This window comes from Puntigrus tetrazona, chromosome 16 (genome assembly GCF_018831695.1).
Source record: "Puntigrus tetrazona isolate hp1 chromosome 16, ASM1883169v1, whole genome shotgun sequence".
Lineage (NCBI taxonomy): Eukaryota > Metazoa > Chordata > Actinopteri > Cypriniformes > Cyprinidae > Puntigrus > Puntigrus tetrazona.
The window spans coordinates 11,524,599-11,542,460 of NC_056714.1; the positions used below are offsets into that span (position 1 = coordinate 11,524,599).

General features: G+C 37.2%; 1 protein-coding gene across 1 annotated transcript; it reads left to right on the forward strand.

The window, feature by feature from the left end:
• The first annotated feature begins 697 nt into the window (after positions 1 to 697).
• On the forward strand, positions 698 to 17,641 carry LOC122359964 (dual 3',5'-cyclic-AMP and -GMP phosphodiesterase 11A-like). The gene is given in 22 exon segments (XM_043260212.1): positions 698 to 1,593; positions 2,983 to 3,018; positions 3,020 to 3,082; positions 3,085 to 3,144; positions 5,176 to 5,265; positions 5,473 to 5,613; positions 6,991 to 7,055; positions 7,180 to 7,287; positions 8,136 to 8,224; positions 8,308 to 8,375; positions 8,524 to 8,616; positions 8,781 to 8,831; positions 10,083 to 10,229; positions 10,420 to 10,527; positions 10,927 to 11,036; positions 12,718 to 12,808; positions 14,616 to 14,716; positions 15,049 to 15,126; positions 15,202 to 15,265; positions 15,690 to 15,767; positions 15,843 to 15,926; positions 16,008 to 17,641. Coding segments are annotated over 22 exon segments (2,772 nt in total). The 5' UTR covers positions 698 to 816; the 3' UTR covers positions 16,278 to 17,641.
• The last annotated feature ends 221 nt before the right edge of the window (positions 17,642 to 17,862 follow it).

Sequence of the window (17,862 nt, forward strand, 5' to 3'; positions counted from 1 at the left end):
AATTAAATAAACCGTTTATGCTGTTCTGTAAAGTATTTGATGGCAAATATTGTTTTAAATATTAATTATGCTTGCATTTATTTTTGTAATGATTTTTCAAGCGTTCCTGCAGTTCAGCGGAGCAATGCCAAGCTCAAGTTTGTGATTTTCAGTGAACCCATGAACTCAGATGTTATTACTATTTACTGCTCGTATGGACTCCAGCGACAATAAAGCAATACATTCAATTATCATGTAATATTAAACTCATAATGACTGCGCAATGGGCTATTCATCCAGCTGGAATATATGTATTATGGATAGACTTTTAATGACAAATAAAAGCAGCCATTATTTTCAGACTGGGGCTACTTCAAAAGTGTTCAATAAAGGAACATATTAGAACATATTCTCTCTCTCTCTCTCTCTCTCTCTCTCTCTCTCTGTCTGTCACACACACACGGGTAGCTATAAAAAGACCTTCACGAAACAACAACAGATTCGTTAAACTTCCACCAGACACACAAAAGAGAAACATCCATTTAGTCTCAGAAACACTGAACAGACCATTCGCTTGCTTTCATGTTTATTTAGGGCTCTTTAGAGGAAATCTGCGTCGCTTGAACAAATCGCTTATTACTACTTCAACGTCATCGCGCATCGGTCATATTTCATTATTCATTTGACCGTTTAACTCACGAGCCTCATAAAAGACAGCGCGAGGAGGAAGGCTGGAGAACGGCGATGTGTGAATGGCAGATGGACGCGTGAAGCGCGCGCAGCAGCAGTAGCTGAGCGTTACTGCAGACGGCTCCACGACACTTTGGCGGCGCAGACATGACAACTTTTGATTTTTCCGACGTGGAGGCGTTTTTGGATTGCCACCCGGAGCTCTTTGAGGAATACCTCGTCAGGAAGGGGAAATGCGACACCCTGAGCAGGTGGCTCAAAGAGCACCCGCCGTCCAAAACCTCTCCGGCGGCGGAGGAGAAGCGCGGCGCCGCGAGGGATCCCTTCTGGCCCATGAACCCCGACGGGCTGAAGCGCAGATCGTCCCACATGGAGCTCCGCAGGAACTTCGCCCGCTCCAAAGCGATGACGGCGCACCGGACCTACGACGAGCACGTCAGTCTCGCGGCTCACGAGTCCCAGTCGAGCATGCGACGGCGCGCGCTGCTGCGGAAAGCCAGTTCGTTGCCGCCGACCACGGCGCACATCTTGAGCGCGCTGCTCGAGTCCCGGGTGAACGTGCCTCAGTATGCCTCCAGCGCCATCGACTACAAATACAGACTTAAAGAGTCCAACGAGAGGGAGTTCTTCCTCGAGCTGGTCAAAGACATTTCTAACGAACTTGACATGACGAACCTCAGCTACAAGATTCTTATCAACGTGTGCATCATGGTGAACGCAGACAGGTGCTCGCTTTTCCTAGTGGAGGGACCGTCTCATAAGAGGACGCTGGTGTCCAAGTTTTTTGACGTGCACTCGGGTACGACGGTGCGACCCTCTTCGAGCACTCTGGACTCAAACGAAGTCCAGGTTCCGTGGGGAAAAGGCATAATAGGTTATGTAGCAGAACACGGAGAAACCGTCAACATCCCGAACGCATACGAGGTAGAACCGCGACTAATAATAATCAGTCATTGGTTGCGAAGTAGTTTGATGCTTTAACCCAAAGGGTGGTGTCCTTTGCGGCAGGGGGTTTGAACTTAAAGGAACTATACAAGTCGGATTACAAGTTAGTGGTGCGTATTTTTACCTGTTGCCAAATAGACCCTAAATAGCTTCGCTACTACGAGAGGTAACCATAACAACAGTCAGTTTCTGATCAGCACGCAAAAATCAATAAATAAATACGTAAATAAAAATAATCGTGTGTAATCATTTTCATGTGCATACCTTACGTTTGGCTAACAGTAGTTAGCAAGACAAAAATGGACAACCTGAACCAGGGATATGCTGTGTACATAAAATATAAAGTTATTGGGGAGCCCGGGGCTAGTTAATATTTTTCGGGTAGCCTATGCTCATTTTTAGCAAATAATGGGATAATGTAGACATGATAGGTCTTGGATACAACTATTTAAAATTGTCCCCCCATAGAAACAGTTCGATCAGTATTGACCTGCCAGTAGAGGAGCAGGTTCTCACACTTTTCTTGGTGTAAGTTCTCACAATGGACAGTCTTATATATTGTAGACTATTAGCTACATTTATAAAGTAAAATAATTATGATAAAAACTATTAATGAAACAGCAACCTTTCAAGAGTTGATGCAAACATCTAAAATCACTGTTTCGGCCAGCACACAACATTTAAGACACATAACAGCTTGCTCCAGGTTCAGTGTTTCAGGCGAAGTCTACCTTCATTATATTCAGCAGCTTAGCTTGCTCTCTTTGTCTGCCCAACAGGTGTGGCAAAAACTAAAACTTCAGTATGGAGGATAGAACAGATTTGTGTTTTCTACATTTTCTGCAGCCAAGGCTTTGAGTAGCAGATTATTTTGATTGTGTCAAAGGGTTCAAGAACTAACATTCCCCCATGTGAAGATATCTCGATTACAGCATTGGCTGTTTCCGTCTTCAAATACACACTACCAGTCGCATGTACATTATCATTATATCATGGCCACAGGCAAGCCTTCGCTAGTACACTGTGGTCCATTGATGGTGTGCAGGAGATCCATCGACGCCATGCAATGAAGTTGCCGCTCTCCTATCACATTTTATGCTTTTGGTGGCAGTGAATGCAGTTTATCCCCAAACCCCCTAGAAAGTAACCTAATATGCTTCGAGATGAATCTGAAATGCAACAACTGCAAATACAATATAAAGTCAAAATGAAGTTACGCTTTTTATGGTGTCCTTGATACAGTACGTACTGAATTAAATTTGATAACAATGTGTACTTAATATAGGTTTTTAAAACGTCTAACAATACAGTAACTTGTGTGATGAGTGAATGAATGCCACAATGTTGTGCCTCCTTTGTGCTGTGCAGGACCATCGTTTCAGTGATGAAATCGACAAGCTGACGGGGCTATAAGACTCAGTCCATTCTGTGCATGGCCATCCGCAACAGCGACGGAGAAGTCATCGGCGCGTAGTGCAGGCCATCAACAAGAACCCCAGCGGGACTCCATTCACAGAGGACGATGAGAAGGTACATAATCTTTGTTCTCCTTTTGGCTTGGCTTCATGTTGATATTATATTCTAAGGCATCTGCTCCAGCTAGTGGATTTATAGCCTGTTACATTCTCCAGATGCTTATTACTGTATCGCCCAAACCTTAAACTGGTAATGAAACTCCAGAGTGTGAATGTAATTGCCATGCTAAATCAAAAGAGATCGATGAATTAGGACCTTGGCGATTATCCTGCTATGCTGGAATACAAGTAGTCCTAGGTTTAGAAAATGAGTTATTCATATTTGAAGATTTATTCTTTATTCATAATCCTAGAAACAGAGACATTACCAACTGAAGCCCTGTGGTCATTTTGCACATTTATTGAGTTACTGCATAAATCAAATCTAGAATTGATATTGCAAAATTCCAACTGGAAGAAAGATTCCCACATGCCCTACTCACTCCAAAGGGGCGAAAGCCTTAAAGTGCCAACTTGGGAGGGAGCATGAAGTGCACTTAGTGAAGGGAGCATTGAAAACAATGTCATTTAGACATTATCTTCACCTGCAATGATTCTGTAAAAAGAGGTTACCAGCGATTGTTACATTAAAGAGCTATATCTACAAGATCTTACCCATAGTTTTGTTGATCTAACATTGTATAGGTTGATTCAGTAATGTTAAAAAACCTTTTTTATTTAAATAAAATCAATGCTTCCACATGATTTAAGTTACAATTTTATTCAGGTGTCCATCATCCCATTAGCTGGTCTTACCCTAAAAAAAAGGAAACCTAAAAACTTTTGAAATTGAAACAGTTCAGCCTCAAATTTTAATTCTGTCGCACAGTTTGTAATCAGGCTTTTTGGGTTGACTTCCATAAAAGGAAAAAGGTGACCTAAACAGGCTTTGATGACAGAATGCTTATTTTTGGATGAACTGTTCCTGCTTTTAAGTCTGGAATATTTTATATTGATGAATCAATGAAATACAGTATACTAACAAAACTGCATTATATGTGCGAATGCATACATTTTATACTAACTTTTTAAAATATGTTGTATACATGTGACCCTGGACCAAAAGTATGGGTATATTTGTAGCAATAGTCAAAAATAACTTGTATGGGTCAAAATGATTGATTTATTTGATGGTAAAAATTATTAGGATATTAAGTAAAGATCATGTTCCATGAAAATATTAGGTAATTTACCTTTCATATATATAACTTTAAAGGGGATTTTCTCTCAGCATTATTAAGTTTTCAGATTATGTGTAAATCTTAAATAAATAAAAAAGACCATTATGACAGGGTCATATGGTGTGTATTTCTCTTTAATTTATAAAAACATAAAAACTCCTGCCGTAGTCACATTTACCTAACGTACCTACTATTTAACACATTTCTCAAACATGTTTTACCTTCATATTAAATGCATGATGAAAAATGTGTTAACAAAATAAAACAACTAGAACTATTCTCTACACGTTAACTTCAATCACCTGGGTCACGTGACCAAACTATAAAATGCCTTGAAGTGTATCCCCTTTTGCGAAAGAGCCCTTCATGAAGGGATGCAGTTGTTCGCTTTCTTTTGGAATGCCTCTAAAAATGAAACCCCATGCCTGTCAAGGGTGCAAAACCACCATTTGTAAGTCACCTGCTCTGACATTGTTCTCAGAACAGAGGTCATCTTTGTCATTGGCTAAATCAACACATGTAATTGGCATTAATTCCTTCATTTTAGTGCAGCAAATCCAGCACTGCAGTCTCTGGGCACGAGTCAGTCTGTACCCGCACATCTCAGCCCTTCACTTTCATCGCTGCTTCAAAACAGTTCTCTTTAGATAGTAATTAATAGCACAGAATTTCTCTTTAGAATTATTTATGCCAAGCAGCACTGAGAGCAGATACACAGGCCATGGTGTTGTAAATGCCCTAGAAAAAAACTGAAGAACCGATGTGATGCCTCCAGTTCTTCTGCTGTTGTTTCTTCTCCTCTCAATATCTCTCCGTCATGCATCAATCAGACTAAAGCTTTGAAAGCATCGCACTTCTCTCTACAGGTGCTTCAAATGTATCTACCATTCTGTGGAATATCGATCTCCAACGCCAAACTCTTCTCCGAATCCCGCAAGGAGTATGAGAGGAGCAGGGTGAGTCAAGACCAGCAGAAATATTGCTGAATAAAACACAGATTTTCAGACTGATTTAAAATCTGCCTCTAGACTTCTAGTCGTCTCAGGCTTGATTTTGTAAGCTTGTTTACAATCCTCGGGTCTCAAGGTTTAAAATATTTAATAATCTGCTTGAAGGTCCGTGTTATCCGAATACATTTCGAGCTGTTGCTGTTGTTCCTCAAGGCCCTGCTGGAGGTGGTGAATGATCTGTTTGAGGAGCAGACGGACCTGGAGAAGATCGTGAGAAAGATAATGCAGCGTGCGCTGACATTGCTGCAGTGTGAGCGATGCTCGGTGCTACTGCTGGAAGACATCCACTCTCCCGTGAGATCGCTTTTTAGTCCCCCCTGTTATCCGTTTTTGCCATTATTTTGGTTCTTTTCCTTATTTTGTGTGTTTTCTTGTCTTTCTCCATCCTTCCACCATTCTTAAAGAGATAGTTTACGCAAAAATCGCTCATGTCATTCCAAACCCGTAAGATCTTTGTTCATCTTCGGAACACAAGTTAAGATAGTTTTGATGAAATTAAAAAAACTTTCGGACCCTTCAAAGACAGTAAGGATATTAGACGATCAACTTAGAAAGGACATCGGCACAATAGACATCTAGTTAATAGTTTTTGTAAATGAACAGTAATAACATAAATTATTCAACAATTCATCTGCCTCAGTTACCCCACAATGTAATCAGCGTTGTTTATGGTCAGCATGCATCTGCTATCTACTAAATCAAATTAATGTCCAAAATGACAGAAGACAGAATAAATTATGTTATTATTGTTTTCTTTGCGCAGAAAAAGTATTCTTGTCGCTTTGTAAAATTATAGTTGAACACCTAATGTCACATGGACTATTTTAATGCTGTTCTTATTAGCTTTCTGGGCCTTGATCGTCGTAGTTGCATTGTTGTCTATCCAGGGTCAGTTTGCATTTCTAAAAACTTAATGTGTGTTCCTGTTGAGGAAGGTCTTACAGGTTTGGAATGACATGAGGGTGAGTAATTAATGACAGAATCGTAATTCTTTGGGGGTGAGCTATCCCTTTAAGATGATTTAATGTATGACATAAAAAAACATCAGACTTTGTGATTTTTAAAGCTTTTTTTAAAAGGTGGTTTCTAACAAGTAACTAAATTGTTGAGGACATTAAACATCGTCACGCTGAACAGGTAGACCTATCTACTCACAAGTCCATTTATTCAGCTTCATTATAATCACGCTCCTGCAAGCTGTTTTAACTTAAACGGTTATTTATTTATTTTAAATATAAAGACTGAAAGTTAGAAGCTTAGTGATTGTGATTTGAAAGTCGTATGACTGTAGTTTGCTTGTAGCTTTTTACTTCTGGTGATTTTATTCAGGCTTCACATTTCATACCAGTTGTCTTCGTGTTTTAAGATTAGTATGATATACTAAGCATGTGAGAATTTTTAAATTTGTCTGTTCATATAACATATATATAACGATCTGGGTGATGTTAACTTCAGTGCTGGGCTACAAAACATATAATCACTGTAGTGCTCTACATAGCTAGGCTTTAAAAAAAAGCAATCTGTGCTTTTAATTTGCAGGTGACTTTGCAGGTGATTTTGTGCAGGGTTGTCACTGACTGTGAATACTGTTCATCCAGTAGAGGGCACCATGAACACCTAGAAATGCGAACACTACTCAAATGAGTTGTTTCTCCCAACTGTTGTTCACAGGTAGTAAAGTTCTCCCAGACCTTTGAGCTCATGTCTCCGCTGTGCAGCGTCGATCGTGACATCAGGTGAGAATAACAGGACTGTTCGTATGACTGCTAAATTGTATTTTTTAGCATATGCAACATAAGCGGAATGCGTACCGTGCTCAGTATGTGTATTTGTGCGTATGTGTGCATTTGACAAAGTCAGCATGGAGAAGGTGTCTTGTTCGGACTGGCTGATCAATAACAGCATTGCTGAGTTGGTAGCATCCACCGGGCTGCCTGTTAACATCAGTGACGCCTGTCAGGACCCCGCTTGATGCTGAGGTGGGCAGAACACACCGTCACAGACTACTTTCATGTACCTTTCAATCGCTCAGCCCAAACCAAAGCATGATTCCAAGCCCACGTCTCTCTTATGGTGCCAGCTGAATCTAATCCAGCTTACTAGCATCAGCCATCTACGTAGTATGCACTTGCGAAAAAGTAGATGCAAGCATACTTAAAAAAGTACTTATTTTTGCTTTAAAATTATATACTTAATTGTAAACCGGCTGTAATGTTTTGCATTAAAATTAAATGAACATGTATTACAGTAAACAATTAATGTAGTTTAGTTTGAATAACTTTAATTGTCTAATTGGTTAGTATATTGCCAAATGTACTGGCAAGCATCTGTGGCAAAGTAAAGCGTAAATGTATGTCTAATGAAACTTTAAATATATCATCTATTTAAATATATCAAGTAGTTTACATGTGCGTATGTATGTTAGTCAGTGTATCAAAATAAATTAACTTCTTTAATGAATGATAAAAGATTATTAAACAATGATCTGAAATGTATTTTAAAGTAAAGCTTGTAATTAGACATTATTACAAAGTGCACTTTTGTTTGTTAAGGAACCACAGTGTTTAAATACACTTTCTTTAAGAACATAAAGCAATTAAAAAAAGTTATTTTATCTGGAAGTACAGTCTTTTTAATGGAGCTTAAAAATAGAGAAATATAGAATATTTTAGTACACTAAAAATACACTTTCAATAAAAGTAATGCACTTCTTTAAGCGTAACCACCTTTAAGCATGGACTGTATGTGAACCGAAATGTACTTAAACACACACACACGCACACACCACACAAACATATCTATCATGTAAGTATTGTGTTTCCTACTCAGGCAGACCAGGCTTCTGGTTTTCATATCCGATCAGTTTTATGCGTCCCCATCTGGAATCGGACACATCAGATTATTGGTGAGTTTCCCCACATAAGTGCTTAACCACTTATATATAAAGATACAAAAACAACAACTAAAATAAAGCCTTACTTTCATTAGGCGTTGCCCAGATTCTGAATCGCTTGGACAGAAAGACATTTAATGACGCAGATCAAAGGTTATTTGAGGTGTGACTTTATTCAATTATTTGATGTTGTAATAAAATGGCTAATCAATGTTTTATAAGTGAATTAGAGCCTTACATACTTACTTACATTACTGATGCTGTCATAAATCATACACATGCACAATTTTCATTTCCGTTGTTCCTCACAGGCATTTGTTATTTTCTGCGGTCTGGGCATTAACAACACAATGATGTATAACCAGGTTAAAAAGACTTGGGCCAAGCAGTCTGTGGCTTTAGATGTGAGTAATATCTCTTATTGGTATTTCTTTTATATTTTCATTACCATAACTACAAATTTTTTTGCCTGCATATAAATCTGTCAGACCGCCAGAGAGAATTTATTGTGCGTATGTGTTATGGTTACATAGTGCACATAGTGTATTGTTGTTTCTGTCTTTTCCAGATGTTGTCTTATCATGCTACATGCTCCAAGGCAGAGGTTGATCGACTGAAGGTAAGATTAAAATATGGAATTTAAACCCATACGGACTAGATTCTTCAGCACTGAAGGTTATGTGAAGGTTTAGATGTTAAAACATTATTGATTTTAGTCTATTTAATATACATACAATATATTTAATATATATTGTCAGCACAATTGCTTTAGTATTAATCAGAGATGATGCAAAAATATGTGAAGTGACTGCAAATACAGTTATTAAAACTCTATTTCAAATAAATGCTGTTTTTTTTAAACTTCACTTAAATAGAAAGAATCTTAGAAGGAATCTTTAAAAAAATGTATCACAGACTGCACAAAAATATTAAACCCCACAACTGTTTTTAGCATTGATAGTAATCAGAAATGTTTCTTGAGCACAAAATCAGCATATTACACTTATTTCTGAAGAGTCATGTGACACTGAAAACTGGAGTAATGATGCTATAAAATCAGCTTTGTCATCAAAGAAATAAAAGTTATATGAAAATAGAAAACGTGTAGTATTTCACAACATTGCTATTTTTACTGTATCACTTTTATGTTAGTTTATTTTTGTATATTATATAAGACACTTGAATGGTATACTGTATTTCCAATAAATAAAAAAAATGTGTCAAAGGAACAACAAAGAAATATAGATTTGATTGATTACTTATTTTTTATGCTAACATAAAATATAAAAAAAATATCTTTGTCCCATGCTATTTTGTTTTGCTATTTATATATGTCCTGTCTCAGTAGAAAAAGCTAATAAACTATATCAAAAGTAACCTCTCTTTAATTACTTAATTTATAATTTTATAAATGATTTACTCATTCATTGCAAATATTACAAATAAAGCACATTTGAATTTAACATCAACAGCATTGCAACTTATCATGTTTGACCAGTGCATTATTATCTTAACAGCGTTATAGAGCTAGATTATGTATAGTGCTGCAAAACATGATACAACACTGGTATAAGATTCCCAGATCAGTAGCATATAGAAACCTTTTCTCCTGGGAGACGTGATGAAAACTTCAAATTAAACTCATACATTAGAAAGATAGAAGTGTAAAAAAAAAAAAACTCAGCCCCCAACGTTTCCTAGAAATTTATAGATGGTGGGTCCCGGACTTGAGAGAGTTGAAGTATTAATAATTGAAATGGCAGAGTGTAATATACTCTTTCTGTTTGAGCCCTCAGTGGATCAGGCTCTGCTCTGGTGTTTAATTGCCTTGCTGCTGGAGTTGCTGAGATTGTCCCCTCTCCTCTCTCAGGCTGCTAAGATTCCCCTAAGCAGCGAGCTCGGGATCGATGAGCTCCACTTTAATGACTTTTCTCTGGACAACGACGCCATGATCACTGCCTCCCTGCGGATGTTTTTGGAGCTCGGTGTGGTGCAGAAATTCAAAATTGATTACGAGGTGAGGCAATCACCATCAACGCCAACACTATACTGACTGGAAGAGTGAAAAGCTGCTTACATATGTATGCTGTGCGATGCAGGGAGCTCTGGGTTATAGATTGGGGAGGGAGTGTGCTGCAGGCTGGTGTTGTGGGAACACGGGGAGCTGCGGTTTGAATACTACAGCGTGCCTCTCTTTTCCTGCTCAGGTGCTGTGCCGCTGGCTGCTTACCGTGAGGAAGAACTACCGCACCGTAGCCTATCACAACTGGAGGCATGCCTTCAACGTCTCGCAGTGCATGTTTGTTATGATCACCGTAAGTTACAGATGATGATCGAAATATGTGATTTGATCGTTCATTCATAAACGAAAAGGCAAATTGCATATTAAGCGGTACTTAATGTAGTCCTTGTTGGTCCTAAGTGCCTTCAGAAATTATATTTGGATTAATAAATACATTTAAATATTAATACATTAATTAATTAATTTAATATTAGAGCTTCACATCCCCTGTACCGATCCACATTGATTGTATGGCAGAGAAAATACCTTTGAAAAAGACATGCCTTTCATTTTGGGTGATCTTTCCCTCTAATGATATTTTCAGGTAGAAGCTGTAAACGCACATAGTTTGTATCAATAATGATCTTTCCAGCAATGATTCAGTCACTGTATTGGAGGACTTGCAGTAGTAGGTTTCTCTGTTGTGGTCCAGACTGCTGGGTTCCAGGAGGTGCTGACAGACACCGAGACTCTTGCGCTTATGGTTGGGTGTTTCTGCCATGACCTCGACCATCGTGGCACTAACAACGCCTTTCAGGCAAAGTGAGTCAAAAGTCTATCGATGTAAATTATGTCACTGGCTCCAAATCTGACACTGACCCAACACTACCAACATAGCATTAAAATTGTCTCGTAAAATTAAAGTTGTGTGCCTCGTGGATGATCTAACCTGTCAATTTTGGCATCTGTCTGATATGACTAATTTCTACTGACTGACCAGTTTGTGTCAATTCTCTGTAGCGTCTGATTGGCTTTACTGCTTTAAGCAACAACATGTGAGGTGTTTTCTCAGCATGTTTATGGCCAATTGAATTCCATTATTAGCATTTAGCAAGCAACAAGAAACATTTTCCACCATTTTAAAAAACATCTCTGATGCTCACAGCGGCAGAATTTAATTATTTCTATAATTTATTTTTGTAAAAAATACAGCAACAACAGAATTTTTTTTTTCTATTTTTAGATATTTTAAAATGTAATTTATCCCCGTGATGCAATGCTGAATTTTCATCAGCCATTACTTCAATCTTCAGTAACACCTTTCAGAAATCGTAAAGAAAATCGTAAAGAAAACTTTGTACGTATTTCACAAGGTGGCTAATTTATATGAATTCGTACAAACTAGAACCTAATGACAGGTAGGTTTGGGGTGGGGGTTAGGGGCAGGTTATTTGTTTAATTTTATATGAATTGGGGAACTCATAAAATATGATTTAGCAAAAATCGTACAAATTTACATGAGTAAGATCGGTGGTACAAATTCATACAAATTAGCCACCTCGCAAAATATATACAAATGTCATGAGATCGGACTGTGGAATATTATATGTTATTATAAAGTCTTTATTGTCACTTTTGACATTGACCATTGACCCCAAATCTTTCAACAGAATTGTATCTGAGAAAGAAAATTACTACAAATTATATCCAGAGAATTTAATCAGATGACCTCAGATGATGCTAACCCTGAAACTGAAACAAATGCAATAGCAAAGTTTAATCGCAACATATAATCATCAGCAGTTACTTTGTGTTCCAATTATACTTGCTGTACATTTCTGCCATTGTACCCACTAATAATCTACTCAATCCTAGAAGCTGAATCCCTAGCCATCTTCATGAATCGGCTAACAACACATATCTTCCATCTTTATTTGACTCTCTAACTCTAATCTCTATTCTAATTCTATCCTTAAAAAAACTTTACTTGCCCCTTTTTCTTATATGCTTCTCTATTCTTTTTTTACCTATTCCTTTTCTTTTTACTTATTATACAAAATAGGCCTCTGTAGGTTGCTATTTCTATTCTATCTGTTTTCTTTCTATTATATCATAAAAAGAAATCCCTGCGACTTGTTACAGCACTCGCGTGTCATTGCTCTTTTGTTGACTTTTTGATTGCTTCCATTGTCCTCATTTGTAAATATGTAACTATAATATAACTTAAAATTTTCTGTAAAGCTGCTTTGCAGCTATTAGTATAATGAAAAGGCGCTATACAAATAAACTCGAATAGAACTATGTTGAACTTTGATTTGTTTTTTACTCATTTAAAAATGTACAAAAAGTTTAGTTTTATGGTATTTTTACTGGAAAACAAAACAGGTTTGTCTGTTTGTTTGTCTTTGCGGGTAGTGCAGTCTATTTAGCGTGGGCTATGAGTTTTTACAGCGACATAATGTGCTTCTCGTTCTGGATCTGATTATTTGTTGTGCTCCCAAAGGTCTGGCTCAGCACTTGCTCTCCTGTACGGAACATCTGCCACGCTTGAGCATCATCATTTCAACCACGCCGTCATGATCCTGCAAAGTGAGGTGAGCATGTCTGGCAGGTCAGGTCTCAGTACTGCGCACTACAGAATAAAAGTCCAGTATATCCAGTATAAAAGTGGTATATCCAGTAAAGCATTCAGTAAAGCAAATAATAATAATTATTATTGACACTTTTGGACTCCAGACTGTGATGTGCACAGCACAGTGAATATCGTCAAGCAATGGACTAATAACCGGTCTCTCTTACGCTTCTCTTGTAATGGATTTGCAGAAATGACCCATTTTACCCTCGGTCCACATTTGCATGTCTCAGTGGATGGGCTGAATGCAAATAGATGTCAGCGTTTGATTAAGTGGCTGATTTAGCTCTGAGCTGTTTAATCATGACCAAGCTCTGTATCGATTTCCTGTAGACGTCCATTGAGCTTTTTAACCAACACCAATTAACTGTGCTAAGGAGATTCCCCTCTTGGGTCAGCTGCACTGAAGCAAGGAGAGAAAGAAATTGCTTTCTATCCCAGAGACCGAACATGCATAGAGAACTTTGGAGACACGCTCTTTATGAATGATACTCAGGGGTGTGAAGAGACTGCTGGTTTCGTGATTGGCTTTATTTCAGCAGAAAAGACGGGGCTTTATAGGAGCGCTAGAACTTGGAATGAGAGATGTGCTTTCCCCAAACTTTAATTATTCTAAATTTAAGGGAGTGGGGTAAGATGAGCCACATTTTACTCAATCCTACAGCACCTACCGTATCATACTGTGTTTGATTCACTAATTTCTAAGGCCTCTAAATTATAAACATGACATTTTAAGTGCCTGTTGTCATCTGTTTAACTGTTTATACTTAAGTAAGTAAAAGCCTTCTCGTATAATTGTAAAAAATCCAATGGTTGCTGAAGGCATGCATTTAGTATTTTTTTACCAAATCCATACAGAGTAAACGTAAGAATAAATTTTATGTTTATGCTTTATATTTCAAGCTGACACTTACTGGACTGACGATAAATACTGTAGGTTTACTTAATTATCCATACATAATCTTAAGAAAAATCGGGGCAAAATTGACAGTAAAATCTGACAAATCATGCTTTTGAGGAACATTTATTAGTACATCCTCCACAATAAAAGCCGAAAACTGACATATTACATATTAGACATGTTTTTGTATAGCTACACAGACTATATTTATACACATTTAATGTAAGTATTCTGCTATACTGATATAAAGAACTGATATACACGTATTATTGATATACATAACACTCTATGTAGGCCTGTGTATTTTTTGGTCATATAAGTATCACCATCTGCATCAAATTGCATATTTTTGCTCAGTTTGGCCCTCAGAAGATAGCCTGGTCTATCAAAAATGATGCTAGAAAAGAAACTAAATATTATTTTTGAAAACAAATTTTTATTATACCATTCAGTATGCCAGACTTTACAGGGTTAATCTGTCCGATAAAACATAAATGAATATATCTGCCATCAACTAAAATTAAATGAAAGCTCAGGGCCACAGAAATATGACTTCTTCCCCGCTGACTCATGTTAGTAGTAACATTAAAGCAATGATTGGACAGAACACACCAAACACCAAATAGTATCTCTCCTAAATAATCAAAAGGTTTCAAAATAACCTCATGTAAAGAACTACATTATTATTTTTTAAGAAGCGAAGGTCCTAGGGAAATATGAAATGTTACTCCCTCCTCACATTGTCATGCATTTGCACTAGATTAAGCGAGTGACCCAGTTTGCCAAATTAGACATCGCGCCTAATCTTCCCTTACTATTGGATATAACATTAGTCATATTTTTCTATTTTTTGTTTTTTTTTTAACAGGGTCACAACATTTTTGCAAATCTATCCTCCAAAGAGTACAGCAACATGATGCAGCTACTGAAACAGGCCATTCTGTCCACAGATCTCACCTTGTACTTCAAGTAAGTAATAGGATCGAGTGGGAGATATTTCAGTAGTCCTAATAAAGAGTAGGTAGAGACCTAAAGCTTCAAGGTGTTGTAAATATTAAACCAGATGCATGTAATTCACGTTTAGTCCACAGAGAGGCACCCTTTGAATAGAGGCAGAAGAGGCCATATTAAGCTCTTTTGTGGCTTTTTGTTCAGATCCTCGAAGGCTGGTGAAGATCTGAAAGATACCTTTAAGGAACTTTAAATAAAATTCACTTGAACACAGAACCTTGATTGGTAAAATTGGTCAAATTTGAAATACAATTTTTTTCTTTATCTTCATGATCCGTTGGATATAAAAGAAGAAGAACCAAGTTCTTTGAGTGTGTTTTGTCGGGACAGTTCAGTTGGAGTAATGAAGAACATAGAGACGTGTTTAGGTGAGTCTCTACAGCTTTTAAAATTGATAACGGATATGCCAGGATCTGTTGTTGTAATACTATAAATATTACTAGGTCTATGCTGATGACTGCGTGTGACTTGGGTGCAGTGACTCGACCATGGGAGATCTCAAAACAGGTTAGACCGACCCACATTGTTCTATTTCTGTCCTGTTTTCCTGGATAGATATCTTATTTAAGAGAGATAATTAGGTTCCACTTCTCTGTACAATTTACATAGTGCATTGCAGAACTATTGCTGCTGTTAAGGTAGGATACGGGTAGTTTAGGTTTGGTTGTATGGGTAGGTTTAAGTGTAGGTTAAGGTGAGGGATTGGTCAACAGTGTATTTGTTATTACAGAAATTAGTATTTCCATGCAGGTGTTTTTTATAATATATGTTTCTATGGAAAATGTATACGCATTTGTCACATTTATAAAGAACAATTCTCAACAGATTAAGTAAATGATTTGACTGTATATTCTCTGAAACCACTGCAGAGTGAGTTATATCGTAGCTGACATGAAAATATAAAGTCATAAATCTATATTTCTGATTCCAGGTGGCTGAATTGGTGACCAGCGAATTCTTTGAACAAGGTGACAGGGAAAGATCAGAGCTGAAGCTTACACGGCTGTATGTATTCTCTTTGTTTTATAATGAGTTTGTAAGTCAACTCAATCGAAATCAATAAAAATGTTTCTCTCCCATCCAGGCCATTTTTGATCGCAATCGTAAAGATGAGCTTCCCGTGCTCCAGTTAGAATGGATTGATGGAATTTGCAAGCCGTTATATGAGGTGAAACTGTTAAGTAGATAAAGCAAATTCATTAACTCCAGCTAATTAACTTTTATACAGTGATGATAATGTGTTTTATAGGCGCTTGTGAAGTTGAATAGGAAGCTTCAGCCGATGGTAGATGGAATTGATGCCAACCGAAAGAAGTGGGAGGAGCTTTGTCGTTCATTTCAGCAAACACGGAGAGCCTCTGAGTGCATCTCCAGTCTGGAAGCAGGAGAGACAGAAACGCCTCAGAGTCCAGACTCCACCCACGAGCCGGAATCAAGTCAGAGTGAGGTGACCAATCAGAGACGAGACTCCACCCACTGTGTGGAGCCAAGTCAAGCCACGATAGCCAATCACAAATAAGAGGCGTGATGTGACCATTAAAGGATGGCCCACTGAGTCAGGGGTTCCCAAACAACTTTTTTCTGAACCTTATTTTAAGTTATTTAGATTTTAACTTTTTTAAGTTTTTTAGATTTTAAGTTAATATGTTCATATTCTAATCACAGATTTGCATAGTCACAATTATCTGACGTTGGTTAATGGACTTTATTTAACAAAATGGATCAGATATTTATAATTTTTTTTCAATAAATGTTTTATTTTAAAATTATTCATAAACAGGGCTGCACAACTTAAAAAAATACATACTTTGTTAATTTGTCATTTACGCCAATTTTAAGAGTCATATCTCATATGAAAACATCTTATATTGCTGCTGCTGAATCCATCTAAAACCTCTTACTTTATTTTTACTATTATTTTTATTATTATAAGTTTTGAAAAATTATAAAATCAAGTCATAAATAACTGATAATTACATTTTACAAGTCTTAATTAAATTGCAGCCTTGGATAAATAAACTATGATATATCATAAATTCTATGTAATTTTGATGAAGTATGCAGCGCCATTTTTTTTTAATTTTAGATTTGATTTAATGAATTATTAGCTTCATCAGCTCATGAACCCCCGTGGTTTGTAAAACCCACACTTGAGAAACCCAGCTAATGAATGACAGCTTTCCTATGTTTATATATATATATGAAAAAAAAAACACGTTGCTAACCAAACATTTTTTATGTGGGCTGCTTTGAGACTGACAGTATTTCTATTGAAATGACTTCAAGCATTTACAGCACAATTTAAAAACACAACTAAACAACTGTCACTGGTTTTAAAAAGAAACTATTTACTAAGAACCCATATTTTTTCAATTTGATCTCTGAAAAAAATACATCATGGAATACGTGACAAAACTGTGAACACGTGCGGGAAGTTCAGGTGCACAAAAAATGAATGTGAGGAATAGCGGTAAAGTGTTTCAAATGCTCAAGTGTTGTTTAGTGAGTCTGTGCTGCTATTTTGCAAGTTACAAGTTTGCTTTTGCGATACATAAAGATAGTTGCTGATAGGATTCCTATGCTTCAGATGCGGAAACTGAGCATTGATTTGATGAATGTATAAATTAATATCACTGTGATCTTTTGCTGTCGTTTCTTTAAACTTGCATGGAAGCACTGGAACACTGTTATAACTGCTGATTGTGCTATAATTTTATATTATACATACGCATTGTTTAATGTTTATGTATGCATCTATAGTCTCTTGTACCTGACGAACAGGACCTCGTAAAACAGTACAGGTCAAATTTTTACACGAGATCGCATATCGGCTGTTTAAACGGCAGACGTTTATCCAGAACGAATGTGAAGTCTTCTGTCTTATTAGGGTTCGTCCTTTACAGCTGTTTCCTGAGATGAACCAAAGTCAATTCTCACAATACTAAAAACCTGAAGTTGTTGCATGCAAAACTGAAACCTGTAGTTGGCATGTGAGTTTCAGTGCTTAAGTTTGTTACATGTTACAGTTAATATGTGAACTTTGTGTTTTTGAAAGCATTACAAATGCCATGAAATGCATGCTGCAGAGCTTTGACAACGGCAGC